Source organism: Canis aureus, chromosome 9, assembly GCF_053574225.1.
Source record: "Canis aureus isolate CA01 chromosome 9, VMU_Caureus_v.1.0, whole genome shotgun sequence".
Taxonomy (NCBI): Eukaryota; Metazoa; Chordata; class Mammalia; order Carnivora; family Canidae; genus Canis; species Canis aureus.
This window is the reverse complement of record NC_135619.1, coordinates 75,687,403-75,711,497: the sequence shown is the minus strand read 5'-3', so window position 1 is coordinate 75,711,497 and position 24,095 is coordinate 75,687,403. Positions and strand designations below refer to the sequence as shown.

The following is a 24,095-nucleotide window of genomic DNA, read 5'->3' as shown; positions in this document are numbered from 1 at the left end:
TGGGACCCCTCCCTCCGCAGCCCCCGTGTCCCGAGCGCGCATTGCAGCCGGGGTCCCAGGCCCCATGGGGGGGCCGGGTCGTGCCTCGGGCCTTTGAGGGTCACCTCGGCTGCGCCCCCCCCCCCGGGCATCCTCCCCCCGCGCACGGGGGCAGGAGCCCCGGGAAGGCCCCACCGGCCGCGGCGGAACCGGGCCGCGCCGGGAAACTGAGGCCGGGCAGCACGCGGCCGCGGGGAGCCTGGGCCGCCGCCTGCCGCCTGCCGCGCGCTCCCGGCGCCGCGCCCTCGCCCCGGCCGCGCCGGGGGCGCCCCGGGCGGCGGAGGCGGATGTGGGCGGGCGGCCGGGCGGGGCGGCGCGGGGCGGGGAGAGGGCGGGCCGGCGGCGGCGGCGGAGGCGGAGGCGGCGGCGGCGGGACGAGCGCGGCGGGCGGGCGGGCGGGCGGGCGGCCCAGCGCAGCCAGCGCAGCAGCGCAGCCGGGGGACGCGAGCCGGCGGCCGCCACGAGCACCGGGCCCGGCGGCGCGGAGCCCCGCCCGCCCAGCGCCCGCCCGCCGCGGCCTCCAGCCCGGCCCCGCCCGGCGGGCGCGCGGGGATGCGGAGCGGCGGGCGCCGGAGGCCGCGGCCCGGCTAGGCCCGCGCTCGGCCCGGAGGCGCCCGGTGAGTGCCCCGCCCGCGCCCCGGCCCGACTTCCTCCCGCGGGCGCTTTGTTGGCGGCGGCGGCCCGGGCGCGGCGGGGGCGGGGAGCGGAGCAGGAAGTGGCCGAGCGCGGCCTGGGCGGGGAGGGCGCGGGCCGGGCCGGGCCGGGGCGGCGGGCGGCGGGCGGCGGGGTGCGGGGTGCGGGGTGCGCCCGGCCTCCCTCCTGACCTTGGAGGCGGCGGCCGCGGGGCGCGGGGCGCGGGGCGCTCGCGGGGTGCGGCGGCCGCGGCGAGTTTGCGGGGGGCCCCGCGGCGGAGCCCTCCGCGGCCGCGAGACGGAAAGTTGTACGTGATGGCGAGGTGCCCGGCGGCCTTTGTGGGCCGCGCCCGCTGCGGGCCTGCAGCCTGCGCCTGAGCGGTGGGCCCGGGGGCGCCGCCCACCCGGCCGGGGGTTCCTGCGCGCTGTCGGGGGGCGGGGGCCCGGGTGTGCCCCGAGCCCGGTGCAAGGGGAGGGCGGGGGCGCCTGGCGGGCCTGGGTCCCCTGCCCTGCGCGAGCTGAGCCCGCGGCCCCACGGCGGCCTTTGGAGGCAGAGGAAGGGGCCCTGTGAGCGCAGGCAGCGCCTCCTGAGCCATCCCCTAAATAATAACGACGCTAGCAGCCCTCGGGGTGGAGGCCCTGGGGTCCGGAAGCCGTGGGAAACGGGGACCCCGTCCCTGCGGCCGTGCGCCCCGAGTGCGCCCCGAGGCTGCCGCGCTGGCCTGCTGCGTGCGTTTCTCTGCAGATGCACACCAGCCTGTGTGTGTGCACAGATATATTTTTACACGCGGGGCTCGACAGCTGTCTGACTCTGTCAGCCGCGGCCCCACGTAGGCCAGGGTGGGGGCGGGGGACATCCAGAGGTCTCCGAGGCCAGCCCTCTGCCTCCAGGCCACGCCCACTTGTGTCCCCAGAGGGGCCCCGGCCTGCCCCGGGGCTCGGGGCTCGGAGCCCTGTCCTTGGAGGTCTTGCTCCCCGCGCTCGGCTGCCGGTGGCCTGCGGGGCCCGTTGGGCACTTTCTCCCTGGGCAAAGTGTGTTCCCTGGCCTGGCGGTACACACAGCCAGCGGGGGCTTCTCGCTCTTCTAAATTTAGCCTAAGACCGCAGGTTCAGAGCAGCCTCCCCTGGGTCCCCACCCTGCCCCAGGAGGCCGGTAAGGTGCGTGGCCGGAGGGTGCCTAGGCAGCTGTAGGAAGAGCCGAGCTGGGCTCGCTGCGGAGGTCCCCTGGCGTCCTGGGCCCGAGGTCCCCGAGTCGAGAGGCTCCCGGGCTGCCCTCGGCAGTGCTCGCGTGGAGGGCTCGCAGAGGACTGCGCCCAGGAAGAGTGCTCTCTCCCAGGACGCACAGAGTGGGTGAAGGTGTGAACTGGGTTTTGAGGGATGCCTAGGAGTTCATCCAGCAGGGAGCGACGGGGAGGGCCCCTCAGGTTCAATGGCCAGAGTGTCTGCTCCAGGGAAGGCTGCTGGTGGGCCAGGGCGGGTGCCAGGGCCTCTGCATTTGTCTAGAGCACCCCCCCATTTGTTGCCTCCTGAATGCTGTAATTATGGGTCTGTGACCAGCCTGGACTGGGTGCTTCTCAGATGGGACCATGTGAACCTCTCTTTGTCCCCGGGGCCGAGCCTGGCGAAACCAGAGATGCCTGGTCCGTGCTGGCCGGATGAATGAACCAGATTCAGACCGGCAGGGGTGCTGTGGTTTAGGAGGGGCTTGGGGTTTCTTGGGGGGAGGTATTTTATGTCACCCTGGAGGGCTCCGGGCTCTCATTTGCGCCAGCCGCCTGGTCTCCTGGCCCTACTTTGTTCTGTTTGAATTTCTCCTCTTTCCTAGTCTGGGGCGAGAAGGAGGAACCCCGGCCTGTGGGCAGGGAGCTCAGGGGCACTCACCAGGGCCCTGGAGAGGCCAAGCAGCATAGACCAGAGCAGTCAGAGGGGCTGCCTGGAGGAGGTGGCAGGTTAGGGAGGCTGGGATATACCCGGAGGGCCTCTGGGGTGGGGAATGGTCTGTGGCCAGGCGGGGGGAAGTGGGAATATAGGAGGGCCAGCAGACCCTGGGGACCTGGGGGTCAGAGAGGGGTGGCAGGGGGATTGCAGCCTCGGCCCCAGGGAGCAGGGCTGGTAACCTGGACTCTGTCGGGGGCCGTGGTGGGAGCCATGGGGAGTGGCTGTGGCTCAGGGCTGTGAGGGGGTGGGAGGACCCCGCAGGGGATCCTGGGTGCGCAGGGCCTCCTGGCCTCACCGTGGGGCTGGAGGGGTGGACACAACCTCACACGCTGCCCCTTGATTTTTCCAGAGGCTGGGTACGCCGGCTGGCCTCGGGGAGACCCTGCTGAGAGGGGCCAGCGAGGGGCGCTGGGGTGGCCCCGGCCCGCTGGAGCAGGGCGCCATGAACGACGTGGCCATCGTGAAGGAGGGTTGGCTGCACAAGAGAGGTCAGTGCCCGCGGGGCTTGGGGCTGGGGCGGGGGTCCCGGGGCCGGCTCCCCTCGGGTGGCCGGGCTGGCGTAGTGGCCGCCTGGCCGGGTCCCTAGGGCGGGAGAGCCACCGCCACCTCCCTGCCCGCTTTCCTGGAAGGCAGGGAGGCCACTGGGGCGCGTCCAAGGCCTGGCTCGCTGGCGGCCCGGGGCACTGCCCGAGGGCTCCTGAGGCCAGGGCTGAGGTGCTGCGCCTGGCCTGCTGCCCGCCTCGGGCCTGGGCTGGGGGGGCTCCGCACCACCCCGGGGCCCGGCACGGGGCGTGCATGTGCTGGAGCAGCGAGCCGCCTGGCCCGCGCCCGCCCGGCCTGCCCTGTCCGCACCCACGGGGCCCCGGGCCCGCGGCCCTCTGTTGCTCCGGGATGGGTAGCGGCGGACGGACTGGCCTCCCGTCCAGGTGCCCCTGGCGAGTGACTGTCTCCTGGCCCAGAGCGGGAATTAGCTGCCCCCACCCCACTTCCTCTTCCTCCGGACCTGTTCCTGCCCAGGCTCTGGTGACCCCAGCTGGCTAGTCAGCCACTCCTCGTGCGCGTCCTGCAGCAGATGGCAGGGGGGTGCCCCGTCCCACCGCAGCGTCCCACGGGCTGTGGGGAGGGGGATCCTCAGACATGGGGAGCAGCCAGGGGGCGTGGCAAAAGCAGGTGTCTGGGTTTTGGAGGGTGCACAGGGGCTCCCCAGCGGAGCAGGCCGGGGAGCCGGAGGAGCGGCGGGGGGAGGCGCGGAGGGGCAGGGAGGAGGGGCTGGGGCTGCCGAGCGCTCGAGGCGCAGGGTCAGGGATGTGGTCAGCTGTGTTTCTAGAGCTTGTGTGGCCGCTGCAGGGAGGCCGCTGCACGGGGACTGCAGACAGGCCAGGACGCTCAGGGCCCTGCGGTCCGGGGGAGCCCTTCCGCCTAGCTTCCCCTAAGAACCCGGCCCCCCCGCTTCCGTCCTCCTCGGCCCCCCAGGACCCCTGGCCAGCCCTCCCCCTCACCCGCCCCGGGCCTGGCAGCAGCACGCGTCCACAGTCCCCTTCGTGGGACCGGTGCCTCTTCATCCTTGACAAGCGTTTGCCGACCGACTATTAGATGAAGGGCTGACCCAGGAGGTCCTGGGCCTCGGGGCTGTCCAGGGCCCCTGACCCAGGCACGGGGACGTCCCCTGCCAGCCGGGCTGGGGCAGGGGTGCCTTTTCGGTTGCTACTCAGGGCGTGTGCCTCCTGAAGGGGCTGTGGGGTGTCGGGCCAGGGGGCATCCGGAGAGCTGAGTTTGAATCTGATTTGGTCGCTTTGTGACCCCTCCCCACCCAGGGCAAATCTGTTGAGCTCGCGAGGCCTTGGTCTCCCCCAGTAAATGATAGGAATGGTGGCAGGGCACGGCCTGCTGACATTTGTCACGTGGCTTGTGGGGGGCCTCCAGTCAGGGTGCAGCCAGCCTCAGAGGCCTCTAGGCCCCAGCCTCAGGCCAGGAGAGGGGGTCCCAGCTCCCCGTGGGGAGGCAGGTGTCCATCCGTGGGGAGTGACTTTGGGGCTGTTCCCGGGTGACCTGATGCCGCGTGCCGAGGCCGGAGCGCTCGTGGTGGGTAGCGGGGAGGCCGGCCTGGGTGGGGACGCCGGGGCTTGAGCCCTGCACTGACCCGTTCCGGGGGCCAGGCAAGCCCTCCGGGCCTCAGTGTCCCCGTGTGTCCAGTGGGCAGCGGGTCCCCGGGAGAGTGAGCCCAAGCTGCTGAAGGCTTGGGTGGCTGGGCGGCAGGCTGGGCCGACGGGGACCCCAGGGGCGGGTGGGCTTCCTGAGCAGAGGCGGCTGTTCTGACGCACGTTAGCTGAGTGATAAGCAGACACCTGAGCCCAGGCCTGGCTGCTGGAGGCTGGTGGGCTTGGTGTTTTGCTCAAAAAATGTGCATTTTCAAAGCTCCCTTATGTGCATTCTCCTGATTTCTAAAGGTTGACAATTAAAAACCCACGCGTGCTCCAGGGTGTAGGTCTAGCCAGCGGCCTGCGGCGTCCAGTTTTGTCTTCCGACCACCCTGCGCGAAGGTCGCGGCCTGCGTGTCTGCAGCTGCTCTGGGGCTCCCCTGTCCCCCGGGCCCAGTCTCAGAGCCCAGGACGGCGTGGGCACCGTCCGCCCAGCCGCCTTGTGGTTCTCCTGGGGGTCAGGCCAGCAGGACCTGGGGGACCAGGAGAGGGGAGGAAGGCAGTGAGGAGCTGGGCGGATGGAGGGGGGGCTCTGGGCCTGGGCGGGGAGCCCCGGGCACCCCCGCGCGGACCCTGGCTGGCCATCGGCCAGGAGGGACCCGCGGGGAGCGTGCTCGGCTGGCCTGCGGCCCCCGGTCTGGGAGCTGGGCTTGAGGGTGGCGGGGTGGGGGGGGTGGGGGAGAGCTGCGCTGGGGGCGCAGGCGCCGCTGCTCCCGGGACCTGTGTGGCCGGGGGTCAGCAGGCCTGGCCCTGGCCTGTCCCCGCCCTGCGGTGCCCCGAGCCCTTTCCAGGCACGGGAAAGCCCTTTCCTAGCACGTGGGGCCTGGGCTCCCCGGGCCGTGTTTCTCCCACCGCCCCTCCCTCAGCTGTGGCTGGTCCTGTTTCCTGCCGGGGCCCTGGCATTACCTGTGTGCCCCACGTGGCTCTGAGGTGGGGGACAGTGGTGACGCCGTCCGTTACCCCGTCCCTGGTCCTGCGGGCCCCGTGTGGGTGCGGGGGACCGTGGAGGGTGCAGCCTGGCTCCCCTCGGAGGGGGTGGCAGCTTTGCCGAGCCCTCGCCAGCGGATGGGCCTGTTGAACACACTAGAACACATCCTGCCCTGGGGTCAGCTGTTGTTTGTTGGAGGGGGTGGGGCTGGCCGCCCCCCGGGGTGAGGGGCTCGGCAGGACACCGAAGCAAGCGGGGATCCACTCCCCTGGCCCCGTGGCCTGGGCTGGAGGGCAGGGCTGCCCCTCCTCGGCTTCTCTGGCGAGGTGGCTGTGGCTTCGGTCCCGGCAGCCCCCGGTCCGTGAGGCAGCTGGTGCCGTGCAGGGTGGGGTGGGGGGCCCGGGGCTGCCCCCAGGGCAGCTCGGTGCAGGGGTCCAGGCCTGGGGGCGGGAGCCAGGCTCCAGGGCCTGCTGGCCCTGGCGTGTGGCCGTGGCCGTGGCCACCACCACTGGGGGCTGTTTCCTGTTTTGTGAACATGTTGGCTTCTCCGTGCAGAACAAACAACAGAAGAGGAAGCTGGGGTGACTCGCTCGGGGGGTGAGGGGTCACCGCCTGCCGGCCCTGGGTGCCTGGGCCCGTGCTGTGGCGTGCTGTCTGAGCAGGGCTGCCCTGCGGGGGCCGGGCTCCGTGCAGGGGGTGGGCCGGGGGGGGTCACAAGCAGGGGCGGGGCAGGGGCCTGGGTGCTGGTGGGCCGTGCTCCCTGCAGCGGGCCCTGGGCAGCACCACGCACTTGATGCAGGAGGGGCGCGAGGCCCGGGCTGGGGGCGGGGGGGATGCGGGGGGGCGGCCCCGAGCGCCGCGCCCAGACCCCCACCTGCCGCCAGCTCTCGGGGGAGGCGAGCCGGGGCTGCAGCAGCCGGGTTCCTAGAAGTGCTGAGGAGCGCTGTGGGGTGGGCCCTGGCTCAGCCGCCCCTGGCGTCCCTCCTGCCCAGGCACACCCGGCCGGGCTCGGGGCCAGCGCCCCCCCCCGAGGCCCCCCCGTAACCGGAGCCCGTGGCGGTGGCTCTGCACCCGCTCCCCACAGCGGCCCGGTGCCCGCCGCTCCTGTCGCTCGGCACGGACGGCCCCGGCCCGGGGCTCCTGTGCTCGGCTGGCGCAGGTCCCTGGGGTCCCAGGCCGCGGTGGGAGGGCGGCGAGCCCCGGGCCAGCTCCGGGAGCTGCGCATCCCCTGTGGCCGGGCCCGCGCTTGCTCCCGCCGTCAGGTGTCGTCCCCAGCCTTCAGGAGTTGGCCTGTGTTTCGGGGCGTTAGACTTGATGCCCTGTAGGGGAGGGGTTCCTCCATGCTGCTTCTGCCAACCCCGGGGGCTTGAGGTGGCGTCTCCGGACTCTGGATGTGGTTCCCAGATCCCCAGGGGGGCCCCATGACCGCAGTCCCCGTCCCCAGGCCTGTGGCCCAAGAGGCCGGCGTACACGGGGGAAGCTGGTGGACCCACAGCCTGGCGGCTGCCCACTCCCCTCCCAGCCCCCAGGATGCTCGTTGAGGCGGAGGAGTGGCTGCGGCTGCCCCCGAACCCCCCACCCAACCCAGCCTCCCCGAGCCCCTCTGCGGTGGGGCCAGGTGCACGTCCATTGGAGCGGGCAGGTGAGGGTGAGGCGGGTGACCCGGTGGCTGGCTCGATGGGGGACACTGGGAGGGGGCGGGGGTGCGCAGGGGGATGAGCAGGGGCCTAGCAGCTGGCCGCAGGGCAGTGGGGCTGTGGCCTCTCCGAGGGGCGCCGAAAGAGCCGTGATGTGGGTGAGGGTCTCCGGGCTGCCGGGGCAGGACACCAGCAGTGAGCCCGAGGTGTGGGCGGGGGCCCCCGGACCAGGGCGCAGGCTCAGGGACCACGCCTCGTGGGCATGTCCCAGGGGCTGGGACTCAGGGCGGCCCCTCCTCTGGCCGATGGTAGGTGGTGCCCACAGAGGAGGTGGGTGCGCGGGGAACACGGCGGCTGGAGGGGCGTCTCGGCTGGGGTGATGGGCACGTGGCCGCGCCCGGGAGTGGGCCTGGACGACGCGGAGGTTGGTGGGGGGCACCGTCCTGGGCAGGAGGGAGCGCCCGGCGGCCCCCAGTGCCTTCCCGTGTTCCTGAGGCTGCCTGTGTCTGCCGGGCCGTGACTCGGGGGCCTGCCTGCGTGGGGGCAGAGCCGAAGCCCCGTGAGCAGCTCAGCCTGGCCCGCAGGACCGGGTCTCTGCTCAGCATCGGTGACCGTGAGAGTCCTCAGTTTCCCCAGGGAGCCAGGGGGCACAAGGAGCCCCCCCGCCAGGCGGGCCTTCCGGGAGGGCAGCGTATGCCCTCCTCCAGCGGCCGCTCGTGCCCTGCCGGGGGCCGGCCCTACAAACGCTGCCCTCGGGACGGCTCAGGGTCACGGGGCGGGTTGGCGTGATTCGCCCTGCCAGGCCCGGGGCCGCGTGAGTGGGGGTGTGTGGGCTGCTGCACCGGCAGAGGCCTGGCAGGCCGGGCCCCCCGGGATGACCCGTGCCCGCCCCTTCCTGGCGGGCGGCGATGGATGGGCTGCCGTCAGCGGGGCCGTTTGCTCACTGTGCTGGAGAAGGTAAATGGGCGCCCGGCAGCTGTCGGCCCGCGATGGATGTGTTGGCGGCAGGGGACCGCACGGTCGCCGCTGTCAGCTGGCGCCCGCTCCCCGGGCCTGCTGGGGCTCGCTTTGCTGTGGAGAAACAGCTCGGCGCCGCCTGGCACCCCGCCAGCCGCCGCCTGCCACCGCCACCGCTGCTGCGGCAAAGTGTTTATCTAGCACTTTCCCCAAAAACTGGGGACTGGGAGGGAACGTTCGCGGGGCTCGGGGCGTGGCGGCTGAGTGGGCCGGGGCCCGGGGGTGACGGGCCGGGTCACGGCGTGGAGGACTCTCGGGCGTCAGGCCTGGGCTGAGCGTGCGGCGCGACCCCCGACTGCCCCCCGCGTGGGTGCCGGCCCTCGGTGTAGTGCGGCTCGGGACCCGTGCCCGGGTGGCCCGGAGGGCGCTGGCCCGCAGCCCCTGCCGTCCCCAAGTCCTGTCAGTGTGACTTGGGCTGCGGGGGGCCGGGGCTGCCTACGAGGAAGCCCCTCCCTCTGGGGTCCCCAGCCTCTCCCTGGGGACGAGCTGGCTCCGAGATGAGCAGTGTCCGAAGGGCCCCTGTAGTGTAGGACGCGCGGGGCACGTGCCGGGGGCTGTGGGGCCCTGAGGGGGATAGGACGTGGGGAGCCCTGGTCTGCGTGCACCCCACTCCGTGCCACCAGGGCAGCTGGAGCCCTTATTGCGGGTGGACGGGCGTGGGGTGAAGCTGGGGCGCGGAGTCCCCTCTGCCGGCCGGGCAGGACGCGGCCTCCGAGGGCGGGTGTGGGGCTGCAGGGCCGAGGGCCGAGTCCGGGCGGGGAGCCAGACGCCGCCCGCCCTGCCTGCCACCGGGGGCGAGGGGCAGACCGTCCGGGCAGGGGCGCCTCGCTCGTGGCGGGGGTGCAGGGTGAGCCGTGCCGAGCGCCCCTGAGGCTGGTCCCGGGGCTGTGCTGAGACCCCGTGTGGGGTGGACGCGGTGGACAGAGAGCCCTCGGGGGTCGTGGCCTGGCTGCGGGCAGGCGTCTCCCCGAGGCAGTGGCGGGGGCCCCGTCGGGAGCAGCGCCCTGACGGCACTCGGGCGTCCGTGGTCGTCAGCTGCCGCAGTGAAGGCTGGAGTGTGTGTCCCCGCCCCGACCCCACGGCCCCAGCCCCCGAGGACAGCGGTGGGCAGGCACAGGGCGGCTGCGTCCCCCACTCCCTCCGTCCTTGTCAGCCCAGCGCTGGGGGGAGGGCTCCGGGGCCCCGACGTGTGGCTGAATGCATTCCCACGCAGCCCCAGCCCGGGGCGCATCTGGCACCGCCTCGGCCCCCCGCCCGGCAGAAGGGGCTCTGCGAGTCTCGGAGCCTTGGCTCCAGCCTCCCGGGGTCCCTGCTCCCCAGCTGTGTGGGGCACGGCGGGGGGACAGCTGGGGGCCGACCGTGGCCGCCCTTGGTGCCCTGGGTCTGGGGCTGGTGGAGGGCTCAGCCTCGACCCTGCCAGCGTTGCTCCCGGCCCCCCCTCCCCCAGTTCTGGGTTCCAGAACCTTCCTGGCCCTGGAGCGGGGTGGGGTGAAGGCTGCTGGAGTGCTGCAGGTGCACAGCCAAGTGGCCGGGTGAGTCCTGGGTACTGCAGCACCGGCACCCCCGTTCCAGGGATCCTGGACCCCGTGGGGAAACTGAGGCCCCGGCCGGCGTGTGGGTGCGGCTGAGCAGGCGCACACGTGCCGGCTGCGCGCACGGGGCGCGGTGCTGGGCGCGGTGGGGGCCGGCGGCAGTTGGTGAATCAAGATGGATTTCCGGGGCGGCGCGGGCGAGGCGCTCATCGCTCTCCCGCTCAGTTAGCGTCCCGGGGAGCGGCAGCTGGCGGGGTGGGAGCCACTCCATCAGGGGCCGACAGCTCCAGACTGGCGCGCAGGCGGGTGGGAGCGCGCGCCCGGGCCCGCGCGGGTGGTGGGCTGCACACGGCCCGGGGCCGCCTCGCTCGGGCCCACCCGCTGCACCGGCGGGGAAGGGGTGTGGGGGCGCCGGGCGGGTCCCGGGCCCCCGAGGACCCCCCAGCCTTCCCAGCCGACCGTCTTCGCGGGCTTGGGGGCTCGGCGGATCGGGGTGGAGGGCCCGCTGAGTGCGGTTGGGGTACCGGGCGGGTCGCTGCCCTCACTCGGATCCCTCTGTGCCAGCCGCGTAGGGCTGGGGTGACCCCCCGGCCCCCACCAGGTGTCGTGGAGCCAGGGCTGGGTCTCAGAGGCCGCTGGGTTGGTGGAGGCGCTGGGCAGTGAGGCGGGGAGCCCCCCCACCCCCGGTGCCTGGCCCTGAGCAGGCCTGTGCCGGCGCCCCTGCCGCGGGGCCCTGCGGGAGGGAGGGCCCGGCCCAGAGCGTGGGGACCCGGCCTCCCCCCACCTGCTGCCCAGTGGCCCCTGCGATAAAGCAGTTGTCTAATTAGTAAGTTCTCCGTTGCTGTGCAAACTCCTTGCTCGGCAAAATGGAAATGAAACATTTTTTTTTCGGGGTGTCAGTATGAAAAATGACAGTCGCTCGAACATCGCAGAGGACATCTGCTCTGGTTCTTCAGTGTGAACGCCTGTTTATGGCTGATGTGGCGAAACTTGGGGAACGCTTCCCCGTGTACCTGGGTAGCCCATCCGTGGGCGTGCGGGTCAGGGGTGGCAGGTCGCAGCCCGGGGAGTGCGCGGACACCTACCTGGGCCTGGCTTTGCCATGATGCCCGCGATGTGCACGGTGGGGGGAGGGGGCGGGGAGGCAAGTGTCCCAGTGCCCGGCCCGGGGGCGGGGGGCTGCTGCAGACGGCGCCCTGAGTCCCACTCGCTGTCCCCTCGATGCCACACGCCAGGCTCCATCCTGCAGGCCGGGGGCCGCTGTCCCTGCAGTAACTGGCGGCCGCCGCCTGGCCGGACCCAGGTGGGTGGGGGGAGCCCTTAGCCCTGCCACACTGGCACCCCCGTCCGCCGTGCTGGGAGCGAGGGCAGCGTCCTCGGGTTAGCGTGTCCTGGGTGCGTGTGCTAGGAGCGGGGTTTCCGTGGGCGGATGGGGCAGGGTCCGGCGGCCGCGTCCCCTCACCGCGCCGTGTCCTCAGGGGAGTACATCAAAACCTGGCGGCCCCGGTACTTCCTCCTCAAGAACGACGGCACGTTCATCGGCTACAAGGAGCGGCCCCAGGATGTGGAGCAGCGAGAGTCCCCCCTCAACAACTTCTCCGTGGCACGTAAGTGCGTGCGGCCTCCCCGGGCCGCGGCTGGGCACCGCTGGGCGCGGGGGCCACCCTGGCTGGACAGGAGGGCAGGGCGGCGGGGCTGGCTTTGAGTCCCCGTGGGAACTAGCGTGCGGCTGGTTCTGGCTGCCGGGAGCTCCGAGGCGGGCCACCCCGGACCTGTCCCGGGGCCCGCTTGCTCTGGCGTCCGAGGGCCTGGCCGAGGGGCACAGCAAGTGGGCTGGACGCCACCTGGAGCTCACGGCGGTCTGGGTGTGGAGGCAGGACGAGAGTGCGAGAGGGGCACTCGGCTTCCGGGAGCCTCTGTCCCCCCAGGAGGAGCCCCCAGAGGCCTGGGCCCTGTGGTGGTTTGTGGGGGGCAGTGCCACGCAGGGGGCCTGGGGCAGCCTGCAAAGCTGGAAAGCCTGGTGCTTTCTCTAAACTCCGTGTTCCGGTGGCCTTACTCTGTACCTGCAAGGGGTGGGGACAGCTGGTGCGACCCCACCTGTGGGGCTCGGGTGACCTGGGCATGGAGCTGGGCCGCCCGGGGCTGACCCGGGACACGGCCCGGGGCGGTGGGGGGGGAGGATGAGTGATGGGCTCCTGAACTGACAGACCTCCTGGGTCTGTCTTGGGATGCCGTCCAGGGTACGAGGTGCCCGCCTCCACCCTAGTCTCCTTTATACATCTCCACGCTCTGGGTCCCTCTGCCTTCCCTGCCATTCAGCCTGGGAGCCTGGGGTCCTGTAGCTCCCCCACGTCTGGCCCAGGTTCTGCTCCAGAGTCTCGGGGAGGTGGCAGGGGTGATGGGGAGGGACTCACGGCTTCCGTGTGGGCGGCAGGGACATAGAGCTGGGCGGTCCTGGACCTTGGCTGTCCTGCCCACCCTCTCGGTGTAGCCAGCGCTGTGCTGTAGGGGCAAGGGGCATGGCCAGCGTAGCCCCCCACCGAGGGCTTCTGTCCGGGGGGGAGCATAGCCCCTGCCCTGTAAGTCTCCTGCCTGGGGGTCTCCCAGGGGACCTTTACCATGACCCGGGTCCACTGAGTCCTGACCCCATCCGCGTCTTCAGGTTTCCTCGGAGCAGCCATAGAGTAGGGGCTCCAGGGTGACGGGAGACCAAGGAGGTAGGCACCCCTGTCCCTGCAGCCTGGTGGCTGGCTGGGCTCCGCCCAGTGCCTCCTTGGCTGGGGTGGGTGCCACCTTGCTGGCAGGGCTGTGGGGGCCCTGGGGAATGTTCCCTGCGGGCAGAGAGCCTACAGAGGCTCTCGGGAGGCAGGCGCCATGCAGAGGGGCTGGGGCTGGGGCCCTGAAGCCGGGGAGGTGGCTGGGTGGGGGCCTCTGTGGCTACGGGCTTCTCCTTGGGGATGGATTCCAGGGGTGGGGGCACAGGAAGCCAGGGTGGGACGGACACCAGGCGCCTAGGTCCTGGGAAAAGCTGGTGGTCTCTGATGAGCCAGTGGGAGGTAGGTGTGCGGGACGGAGAACACAGGCCACAAGGCTTTCTGTCCCCCATCCCCATGTTGACATAGGCCAGGCCCAGCCCCGGTAGACCACTCCTTACCTCTGCCGAGCCCGGCCAGGCCCCCCTGAGGTTGCTAGGGCCCTCACACACACTGGGCCAGCGTCGCCCTAGAATTTCTCAGCGGTACCCCAGACTGGCTCACACCCCTCTTGGGGCCTCGTGCATCCCCACAGCCCCTGTGCTGCTGGTGTGCATGCATTACTGGTGTGTGTGTGTGCTCTAGCTGTGTGCCTGCTCCAGGTGTGTGCCTGCTCCAGGTGTGTGTGTGCTCCAGCTGTGTGCGTGCTCCAGGTGTGTGCCTGCTCCAGGTGTGTGTGTGCTCCAGCTGTGTGCGTGCTCCAGCTGTGTGCCTGCTCCAGGTGTGTGCGTGCTCCAGCTGTGTGCCTGCTCCAGCTGTGTGGCTGCACCAGGTGTGTGTGTGCTCCAGCTGTGTGCCTGCTCCAGGTGTGTGCGTGCTCCAGCTGTGTACCTGTTCCAGGCGTGTGCATTCTCCTGGTGTGTTTTGCTCTTGCTGTGTGTCTGGTCCAGCTGTGTGCCCGCTTCAGGTGTGTGCACTCCTGGTGTGTGCGTGCTCCAGCCATGAGCGTGCCCCTGGTGTGTGTGTGTTCCAACTGTGTGTGAGCTTCCAGTGTGTGGGAACTCCTAGTGTGCGTGTGTTCCAGGTGTGCCCGCGTTTCAGCTGTGTATGAGCTCCTAGTGTGCATACAATCCAGCTGTGTGTCTGCTCCAGGCACGTGCATGTTCCAGCTGTGTGAGCTCCCGGTGTGCACGCATCCCAGCTGTGTGCCTGCTCCAAGTGTGTGCCTGTTCCGGCCATGAGCATGCTTCTGAGCTCCTTAGTGTGCGTGTGTTTCAGCTGTGTATGAGCTCCCGGTGTGCACACATTCCAGGTTTGTGCATGCTCCAGGTGTGTGCGTGCTCTGGATATGTGTCTCCGTGTTCCTGCCATGCGCCTGGAATCCCCAGCCTCGGGTGGTGGTGGGGGAATGCCATCGTGTGGGGTGGGTACAGCCCGAGCAGCCTCCAGGGAGGGTCATGTCCTCCAGCTGCCTGCCCAGGACAGGCGGCGTCTCTGAAGGGTGAGTCCCCACCGGCCTTTGCCCTGGGACTGGCCCTGCTGGGGGGGGGGGCGTGGGCTGGGTAAATGGCAGGGGGTTCCTGCTCGGGGGCCAGCTGCTTTCCCTCCTCTGCCCCGCCCCTGGGGCATCCCTCCTCCTCCTCCCTCCGGCCAGTTGAGCTGCCTGGCATGCAGCACGGGCTCAGAGACCGAAGGACCAGGGGAGAGGATGACATGGGGCCGAGGTGACCCGGCCTCAGCCAGCCCTGCAGGGGCACCTCACTGCCTGCCAGCACAGTGTCAGGACTGGAATAGGGGTCCCACCCCTGGTTTTACAAGCAGGGGAGCCAAGGCGTGGAATGGGAATGGGATAGGGCTTTGCATGACCTGGTGGTGGGGTCCCGGGGCCGGGGGCAGGTGGGCCCTGTGTGCGGGGGTGCAGACTCACCTGCCAGCCCTGCCCCCAGAATGTCAGCTGATGAAGACTGAGCGGCCCAGGCCCAACACCTTCATCATCCGTTGCCTGCAGTGGACCACGGTCATCGAGCGCACCTTCCACGTGGAGACACCCGAGGAGCGGTATGAGATGGATGGACGGGGCGGCTGGGTGCCGGGGCCTCTGCTCCCTGGTGGGGAGGGCACACGCCCTGTGGGAAGCCAGGCCTCGCTGTCCCCCGTGTCCAGGCCGGGGTCACGGGGCCTCACGTGCCGGCCCTGCAGGGAGGAGTGGACGACTGCCATCCAGACAGTGGCCGACGGGCTCAAGAGGCAGGAGGAAGAGATGATGGACTTCCGGTCGGGCTCGCCCAGTGACAACTCGGGGGCTGAGGAGATGGAGGTGTCCCTGGCCAAGCCCAAGCACCGTGTGGTGAGGCGCTCCCCCAGCTCGGAGGGGCCTGGCCGCCCCATTGTGGCCACCGGGAGCCCTGTGGGAGGAGTAGGGCTGGGATGCGGGATTGCGGAGGGGTCCGGGCCGCCCTGACCCCAGGTGCCTGCCCGCCGCCCCACAGACCATGAATGAGTTTGAGTACCTGAAGCTGCTGGGGAAGGGCACGTTTGGGAAGGTGATCCTGGTCAAGGAGAAGGCCACGGGCCGCTACTACGCCATGAAGATCCTGAAGAAGGAGGTCATTGTGGCCAAGGTGGGGCACGGGGCCGGGGCCTGGCCGGGGTGTGGGGGCGGGCAGGGGCAGGCGGGGGCTCACCGGGCTCTGTCTTCCAGGACGAGGTTGCCCACACGCTCACGGAGAACCGTGTTCTCCAGAACTCTCGGCATCCCTTCCTGACGGTGAGTCCTGGAGGCGCCGGGCTGCCTGCGGGGGTGAGGCTCTGGGCCGGGGGCTCCCTGCCACCAGCCTGTCCGCGGAAGCCCCGCGTGCCTGGCCGAGGGTGGGCACACCTGCGAGGATGCCGGGAGGCGGGGGTGGTTTGTGCCCCCGTGCACGGAATGGGATCTTCCTCCCCCCGCGCTGCCCGAGGCCCTGGGAGGACCCCAAGCCCCGGTGCCTGCCCTGCACGCCCCCTTCCGGCTACTCCCCCCTTGAGGCTGGAGCCAGGAGGGTCTCATCCTGGGGGGCCCTCGGCCCAGGAGGAGCGTCCGGAAAGCCGTTAGCCTTAGCGCCGTCCCGGGCTCGGCCAGCTCCTGGGAGGTGTGGATGGGCCCGCGCTCACCTGCAGGGTCTGGCCGGGCGCTGCCCCCACCCGGGCTCTCCCTGGGACTCCCCCCCACCCCCAGGCCGCGTCACCTACTCAGGGTGTCCTCAGCCCAGGGGACCGCCTGATCCAAAGCAGGAGCAAAGTAGGGAAGGGGCTGTACTTCTCTAAAGTTTCTGTTCCTTAAAACGTTTTCTTAGGAGAAGTGACCGACATTTTTAAAGGTCTCATTTTTTAGCCCAGACTCATTCTTTATGCTGGCTTTGCCTCAGATTTGTGTCACCTTGCTCCTGCTGCTCATGTCCAGGCTCTGTGTCCTTCCCTCCCCCTCAGCGCACCCCCACGACCACAGCACCCTGCCGCGCTCGACAGGGCCTCCGGGGTCCGTGCACGCTGCCCCCCCCCACCCGGCCCTGGCGGTGGCACCCCCTCTGCAGGTTCTCCAAGGGGACAGGGCTCACGGGGCACAGCTTATCCCCGCTGCCCGAGTCTGTGGCCGGTAGAGACCAGCCTGTCCTGTGTTTTCCGTGGATGGGGCTCCTCCCCGGCGGCTGGGCTAGACCCGGGGTCAGTCACTTGTGGGGACGACGCGGTCCGTGTACGGCCAGGCCGCTGGTGGTGCGGGGCGGGAGGGCGGCCGGGAAGCTCTGCCCAGGCGTGTCCTCCCCTTGCCGACCGTACCCCGTCCCGCGCTGTGCCCCGAGCCCGGGGGAAGCCTCCACGCGGTCACCAGGATCGCCAGCTTCCGGGACCCTACCTGCCTGAGATTCAAGACCGGCCCGTGGGCGTCGGGCGTCCTGCGGGGCCCGGGGGCCGCGTACCAGCTCTGCTTCCCTCGCAGGCCCTGAAGTACTCCTTCCAGACCCACGACCGCCTCTGCTTCGTCATGGAGTACGCCAACGGGGGCGAGGTAGGGTGGCCGCGGCGTGCGTGGGGCTGGCCCTGAGCCCTGGGGTCCCGCCCGGGAGGCAGGGTCTCGGCCCGCAGCCCCCACACCGTCACGCCCTCGTCCCGCAGCTCTTCTTCCACCTGTCCCGGGAGCGGGTGTTCCCCGAGGACCGGGCGCGCTTCTACGGCGCCGAGATCGTGTCGGCCCTGGACTACCTGCACTCGGAGAAGAACGTGGTCTACCGCGACCTCAAGGTGGGCGGGCGGGAGCGGCCTGGGGGGTGCGCTGCAGGGGGTGGGGCTGGCACTGACCCGCCCCCCCACAGCTGGAGAACCTCATGCTGGACAAGGACGGGCACATCAAGATCACGGACTTCGGGCTGTGCAAGGAAGGCATCAAGGACGGAGCCACCATGAAGACCTTCTGCGGGACGCCCGAGTACCTGGCCCCCGAGGTGCGCACCTGCCGCGTCCCCAGGGGGCCTGGGCCCCCGCGTCCCCCGGGCGGCCTGTGACCCGCGCCCCTGCGTCCCCAGGTGCTGGAGGACAACGACTACGGCCGGGCGGTGGACTGGTGGGGGCTGGGCGTGGTCATGTACGAGATGCTGTGCGGCCGCCTGCCCTTCTACAACCAGGACCACGAGAAGCTCTTCGAGCTCATCCTCATGGAGGAGCTGCGCTTCCCGCGCACGCTCAGCCCTGAGGCCAAGTCCCTGCTCTCAGGGCTGCTCAAAAAGGACCCCAAGCAGAGGTGAGCCCACGGCCCTGAGCCAGCAGGGGGCTGGTGGGCCACCCCACCCCCGTGCCCGTGCCCCCCAGGGACAGCGGGCCAGCCTCCGGGCCACGCTGGTGGCTGATGTGTGACGTCCTCGGCCAGGGCCGATGGGGACCTCGCAGCCTCTCACACCTGCTCAGGAAGACCCTGCCCTGCCGGCAGCACCTGCCTCCCCGACGTCCTCCTCGTGCAGGAGCCTGGCCCATGGCCTGGTGTTGTCCACAGCCCCCAGGGAGGCAGTGCCATCCCCCGCCCCAGGACCATCACCCTCAAACCGGCTCCCCTCTCCCGTGCCCCCCAGCCCCAGGCTGTGCCCCCTGCACCGTCCTCCCTGCTGCCCCGAGACCCCAGCAGGAGGAGGGCCCGGTGAGGGGCCCGAGCCCTGAGCCAGGCATGGCAGCCCCTGACGTGTCCCTCCGCAGGCTCGGAGGGGGCTCAGAGGACGCCAAGGAGATCATGCAGCACCGCTTCTTCGCTAGCATCGTGTGGCAGGACGTGTACGAGAAGAAGGTGTGTGGGTGGCCTGGCGCATCTCCCCCCTTCCCACCCCTTCTCCAGGCTTACAGGGTCTGCACTGCGGGATTTCCTCCCAAGCCCCGCACAGGGTCCTCCCGCAGGGTCCTCCCTCGGTCCAACCCCCAGAGGGAGTGTGGGGGCGTGGACTCCCCGAACCCGGCGCCCTGTCAGCTTTGGGCCTCAGGCTTCCCTGTCCCTGAGGCTGCCCGTGAAGCCTGGCAGTGGAGCGGGGGCCCTAACCCTGCCCTCCCACTCTCTCCACTTGTCCATAGTCCGTCCTGCCGCCCTGAGCACGTGGGATCGGGGCACAGCACCCGCTTGCCTAGCGCATGCAGGAGGCCTCCCAGGAGCGAGGCAGCTGCCGCTTGCCCCCATTCCTCTGTCCTTTGCCCTCTGAGGGACTTGAGGGACGCAGTGGCCCAGCAGGTCAGAAAGCCTGGACCAGGGCGTGCTGCACACCTGTCACCAAATAGACTCCCACCTGGTTTCCATTCTCCCCTCCCCTGCAGGCCGCACACACCGGGTGGGCCTCCGCCCTGTCTGCGAGACGGGGCGCCCCCACCCTGCTCAGCTCCCAGCCACTACCCTGCCCTGAGGTCTGCCACCACCGGGCTCTGCCCTCCGACAGCCCAGCTGCTGCCCAACCTTGACCCCTGCTAGCTCACGAGGGGCAGCCCTGGAGTACTGCAGGGCAGTGCTTGCTTGGGGGGCCCTCCCACGGGCACGTCCCCTACAGTTCCCCCCGCAACCTCCGCGGCCTAACTCAGCCAGCTGCGCTGTTGTCCTGGAGCCACCAATGAGGCCAGCCAGGCCGTGCACTCAGGACTGTCCCTTCCCCGTTGTGCCAGGCGAGGCCCCAGAGGGCTCATGCAGAGGAAGGCCTGGCCTCCTCTCCTGGTGGGAGGTTGGGCAGGGAGGGCCCTGGGAGCCCTGTGTGGATCTGGGGCATGTCACGTGCACCTCATACCCCAGCACTGGCTGCTTCTTGGGTCCCCCTGAGGCACTGCATGGGAATACTACTCACTGGCCCTGGTGGGGGGTCCGGGGGCCGTGGGGATGGGCCTGGCCCTTTATCATGAATGATCAGAGTGGAAGCCCCTGGCAGCTGGGCCAGTGGCTCTCTGGTCAGGAAGGGGTGTGCACGGCACCCAAGGATGGGGCTGGGAGCCCATCCTGGCCTGTGGAGTCCCTCTTCATCTCCTTCCTACCTCGTCAGAGAACCAGAAAGTCATGAAAGCTAGAAAAGAGAACGGACTTGTGGCCTTCTGCGCGGGGGCCTGGGCCTGCAGAGCCAGCCAGCTGCGGGGCCAGCTGCGGGGTGGCCGGGAGCCGGCCCGGTGGGCCCTAGTGGCGGGGCCGCGTGTGCAGGGCCCGGGCCACCCCCTCTGTGCGTCTCCGTGCCAGAGCCCCGTTCCCGGGGGTTCCTGGAGGGGGAGAGCTCAGGCCCCAGGGGCAGGGCAGAGTTCAGCCCCTAACCTGCCGCCCCTAACTGCCCCCCACAGCTCAGTCCGCCCTTCAAGCCTCAGGTCACGTCGGAGACAGACACCAGGTATTTTGATGAGGAGTTCACGGCCCAGATGATCACCATCACGCCGCCCGACCAAGGTGAGGAGGGCAGCCCGCCCAGCTCCCTGGCGGGAGGGCCTGCGAGGCCGGCCTTCGGGCACGGCAGCCGTGCTCCGGGGTCTGAGCGCGCCTCCCGCCCACCGGCTGCAGGTGACAACATGGAGGGGGAGGACAGCGAGCGGAGGCCCCACTTCCCGCAGTTCTCCTACTCGGCCAGCGGCACGGCGTGACGAAGGCCGGCTGGCCGCGCCGCGCTGCCCACCGCGCCGCCCACCGCGCCGCCCACCGCGCCGGCCCCGGGTCGGGGAGGAAGCCTGGCAGGACCGTTAGGATTTCGTGTTTAGTTCTGGATGCACTGGGAGGAGCCGCGCCCTGCTCCGGGGATGGGAAGACCGGCGGCCCCGAGGAAGGGGTCCTGCGCGCTTCTCTAATTTATTTCATCCGGGTCTCCAGACACGGCCTTGGCCTTCAGAACGATTAGCCTCACATAGGAAAAGGCTGAGGACCTCGCGCAGCCACGCGCCTGCGGCCCCCGTCCCTCCCGCCGGCTGTCCTGGCCCAGCCTGGCCGTGGCACGCTGGCCTGGTCCCCTCCCGGGGCAGGCCAGGCCGGGCTCGCCCGAGAGGCAGAGGAACGACGTTGCAATCCGTTGCTGTGTATTATGCTATTCACGTGCATCTTGGGGTTTTGTTAATCTTAGTGACAAGAAAGCCCCTCCCTCCCCCCCTTTTGTCCCTTTGGGGCCATCCCACTTCGGTGGTGTCCCAGGTATCACGTGTCCTCCGGAGCAGCTTCACTGGCCCGCCGTGCGCCCAGTGCCCTTCGGAGGGGCCTTCGGAGCACCCTCCGCGCCTCGCGGCCCGACGTTGTGCTGCACGGGGGCGCTTTTTACATTCAACTTTACTATTTTTACTATTATGAAACTTTCCCTCCGAATTCTTCAATAAACACTGCTTTTCAACTTTGTGGCTGGTTTTGGTGGGTGGCGGGTAAAGAGTGAGGCGGCCGGTGCATCGGGGGGGCGCCCCCAGATCAGCCTACCCTCTGAGGGAAGACGGCCCTCCGTGGCAGGGCTCACGCAGCGGGGACATGCCCCGGCAGTCCACACGCCCAGCCGTGTCACCCCCGTACAGTCCAGGAGGCCTGGGGGAGGCCACGCAGCAGGTCTGGGACTGCCAGGTAGAGGGGTGCAGGTGGCCCAGATGCGGCCCAGGAACCCAGTGGGACGCGCTGCAGGCGCCACCTGGTGGATGCCCGGTGGTCGCTTGCTCAGAGCAGAGCCAACTGTCCACCAAGTGCCTGCGAGCCTTGGCTTCCTCACCCGGGGACGCACCCCTGCAGGTGTGGCCGGGACGCCCGGACGTTTATAGGTCCTGGTGCATAGGCCTGGAGGTGGGGGTGAGGGCCCCTCCGTCTCTGGACTCCAAGGTGATCCCAGGTGGGGTGGCTGCCCCTCCTGCTGGAGGGAGCGCCGCATGGGGGGCACATCTGGCGTAGCCCCCAGTCACAGGAGTACACAGCTTTTTTAGAACCACAAACACACAAACGTTACATAGTATAGGGAGCTTTAGAGGTAAGAGAAACGGGCATCCCATCTGAACCCCGCGCACCGTCGCTGCGATGTGAAGTGGTGCGGCCGCTGGGAGCAAACTACGGCGGCTCCTCAAGACATTAGACACAATTAAGGTCTTTGCACTTTAGGTACACTTCACACCGTGAAGAGGAAAGGCAAAAGTCCATTATAGGAAATAATAGGAAATCCAGTGAGATGCTTCCATTGGCCTCAAGCTTGGAGCAAACAGTGACTGCAAGTGGCGGGTGTGGGGGGATGAGGGAGGTGCCTGGAGCCGCTGCCAGGTGGCTCACCTCTTCCCACAGGGGATGCGGGGTGCCGTTGGTCCCAGGACAGGTGTCAAGGTCGAGGGCATGGCCATGGCACCCCATGGGGGGTGCTGAGGAACGAATGAACGCCCTGAACTTGCGGGGGGGAGCAGTAGAGGGTGCAAGGAGATGGGCACCTCAGGGAACTCCTGGGGGCCCAGCTTGTCCCAGCAAGCAAGGCCTGTGCAGGCGGCAAGTGGGTGGGGGCCTCTGGTGGGGGCAGTGAGGCCGCACCACCTCTCCTGGCCCACCCCCCACCTGCCTTGCCAGCCCAGGGCAGCCTCAGGAGGGACGTGGGTGGGGGTGGGAAGCAGTGCTCGGCCCCGGGGCTGCCCCTCACCCACTGCCGCAGGCGTGAGAGCTAGCTGGGGGCTGCGGGCGATGTGGGGTGCGCTGCCGCGGGCATGCCCTGCAGAGCTGGGGGCGTCGGGCTGGGCCTGCTCTCCGGGAGCGGCCAGCCCGGGGATGTGTGCGCAGAGACGGAGTTGACCAGCCCTCAGGTCGTTGACCAAGGTGCTGGGTCTGCTGCTCGCACTGCAGGCGGCTGAGGTGGGACGGAGCCTAAGAACCCTCTTGCTGCTCTTCTGGGTCCCATTTGTTCTCACTCCTTTCATCTTTCCTGCCTGACTTTGGATTAAAGGACTTTTTCCAAACATCTGTCTTATCTCCTTTATTGGCTTGCTTACCAGTTTTCCCACGGACGTTCCGTGTCCATGGAAGGATCCAGCCCCTCCGGCTGAGCAGCTCTGAGGGCCCCCAAGCCCCGTGGCTTTGGGATGGCCAGCGCACACCCCGTATTTCTCCATCTGCCTTCCAAGTGCCGTTGGGGCCCCATGCACAGCAACAGGGCAGGGCACACTCCCATTTCCAAGCTCTGTGTCCACAGATGTCAAAACTAAACTCCTATTACTTCTGCTTTCAAGAGTCAACTGTTTGTTTCTTTAATATAGGTACATGTGTCATTATGCAGAATGACACCACATGCCTCTTTAGAAGCAATTTCTAAAAAATTAAAAAAATTTAGAAGCAATTTTTAAAAATTTTCTTATTTGCTATTCTAGAGAGCGAGACTATGCATATGTGTGAGCAGGGGGCAGGGCAGAGAGTGACTCTCCAGCAGACCCCCTGCTGAATGTGGACCCTTATATGGGAATCAATCCCAGGACCCTGAGGTCACGATCTGAGCCAAACCAAGAATCAGCCACATAACCCACTGTGCCCCTGACCTGACTTTAACCATTTCTAAGTGTGCAGCTCAGTGGCTCTACATGCAGCAAGTTGCTGTTGTGCGGCTCTCACCACCACCACCCACCTTCCCAAACTGTCCCAGTGAAGCCCTGACCACCCCCCACCTCCCACCGCAGCCCCTGGTGCACCCCCATCCTACTGTGTCCATGAATCGGACTCTACGAGGGACAGCATGAGGGATCACAGGATTGGTCCTCCCATGCCCGGGTCATGTCATGGGCCCCACATGCTCACAGTCCATCCAGGCCACAGCAGGGGTCAGGGCCTCCTTCCCCAAGGCTAGATACCCCCCTGCGGCCCAGACAGGCCGGTCTGCTGACCCCCTGGCCTGTCGATGGACACACAGGCTGTTCCCCTCTTCTGGCCACGGGGACTCACACCGCAGTGAGCACGGGAGTGTATACATCTTTCGTGTTCCTTCTCAGTTCTTTTGGGTAAACACACAGTGGAGGGCTGGCTGCATCATACAAGATTGCTATTTTTAACTTTTTGAGGAACCACCACACTGTTTTCCACAGTGGTCAGACCATCTTACGCTCCCAACAGTGCACAAGGCTTCCAGTTTCTCGGCATCCTCGCCAACCCTTGTTTTCTTACTAATGGCCATCCTGATGGGTGGGAGGTGGTGTCTCCTTGCGCTTTTGATTTGCATTTCCCAAATGACCAGCGTGATGTGCTTTATTTGGGCCATGGCCTGTAGGTGACGCCTGGAGAGAGGTCTCAGGGCTTCTGCAGGAAGCCAGACGAGAGGAGGTGGTCCCATGATGAGGACTGATGGACAGCTGTTCCCCTTGCCCCGATGGCACATCAGCCTCTTCTGTGTGTGGCCCTTCCCATCTGAACTTTGGTGGTTTTGATGCTTCACCCACAGTAGCAAGTCACAGCCTGGGCCCTGCTCCAGCCTGCCACCCTGTGTCCTCTAAGAATCATACCCCACTATCCCTGGACATATCTGCCCTGCAGGGGACCCCATGTGTGGGGACCAGGATGGAGGGACCAGGAGAGGGAGACCCACAGGCTGCTTGTGTGACCTCCCCTGGCTTCCTCTCCTGTCTTCCTGGCCACCCTACTGCTGCTCCTGTCAACTCCCCTCCCTTCAGGCCACTGCCCCAAATGCATTGAGGACATGGTGCAGCTGGCTACCCCTCCCTGGAGAACAGGGACCGTCCGGTCACCTGGAGCCAGGCCACGCAGGCATCTGAAAAACCAAGTGGACACCCAGATGGGGGCACGTAGTGGTGGCATTTCAGGGGCAGTGTGGGACATCACATCCCGTCCCGCCCCAGCTGCTCTGGCACCATGGTTCTGCACTCTGGCGTCAGAAAGCCTGGATCCAAATGCTCTCTCGTCATCACTGGCTGGAGGGGCTGCAGTAGCTTGACTTTGGATGCCCGTTTCCATTTCCCATCTATACACCCCACAGGAAGCCCAGGGGGCCAGCACACCACCTGTGGGGCGCTGCTCCAGGAGGCCAC

At 68.8% G+C, this 24,095-nt stretch overlaps 1 protein-coding gene and 1 long non-coding RNA gene across 4 annotated transcripts; one reads left to right on the top strand and one right to left on the bottom strand.

Moving 5' to 3' along the window:
- The first annotated feature begins 558 nt into the window (after positions 1–558).
- On the top strand, positions 559–20,452 carry AKT1 (AKT serine/threonine kinase 1). 3 transcript variants are annotated; one of them, XM_077910810.1, is made up of 15 exons: positions 642–656; positions 2,497–2,620; positions 2,959–3,097; positions 11,400–11,528; positions 14,561–14,672; positions 14,814–14,961; positions 15,104–15,235; positions 15,316–15,381; positions 16,588–16,656; positions 16,764–16,889; positions 16,961–17,089; positions 17,171–17,385; positions 17,832–17,919; positions 19,428–19,530; positions 19,642–20,452. In XM_077910810.1, exons 3-15 carry the CDS (start codon positions 3,052–3,054, stop codon positions 19,719–19,721), a joined length of 1,443 nt encoding a protein of 480 aa, XP_077766936.1. In that variant the 5' UTR covers positions 642–656; positions 2,497–2,620; positions 2,959–3,051; the 3' UTR covers positions 19,722–20,452. The 3 variants fall into 3 exon arrangements, with proteins under 3 accessions (XP_077766937.1, XP_077766936.1, XP_077766935.1); XM_077910809.1 differs by lacking the exon at positions 642–656 and adding an exon at positions 1,538–2,027; XM_077910811.1 differs by lacking the exon at positions 2,497–2,620 and having other exon boundaries at positions 559–656.
- LOC144321237 (uncharacterized) lies at positions 10,780–17,714 on the bottom strand. The gene is made up of 2 exons (XR_013386995.1): positions 14,542–17,714; positions 10,780–11,782 (listed from the first exon to the last, which is right to left on the bottom strand). It is a non-coding gene; the product is annotated as an uncharacterized LOC144321237 (long non-coding RNA).
- Positions 20,453–24,095: the final 3,643 nt, after the last annotated feature.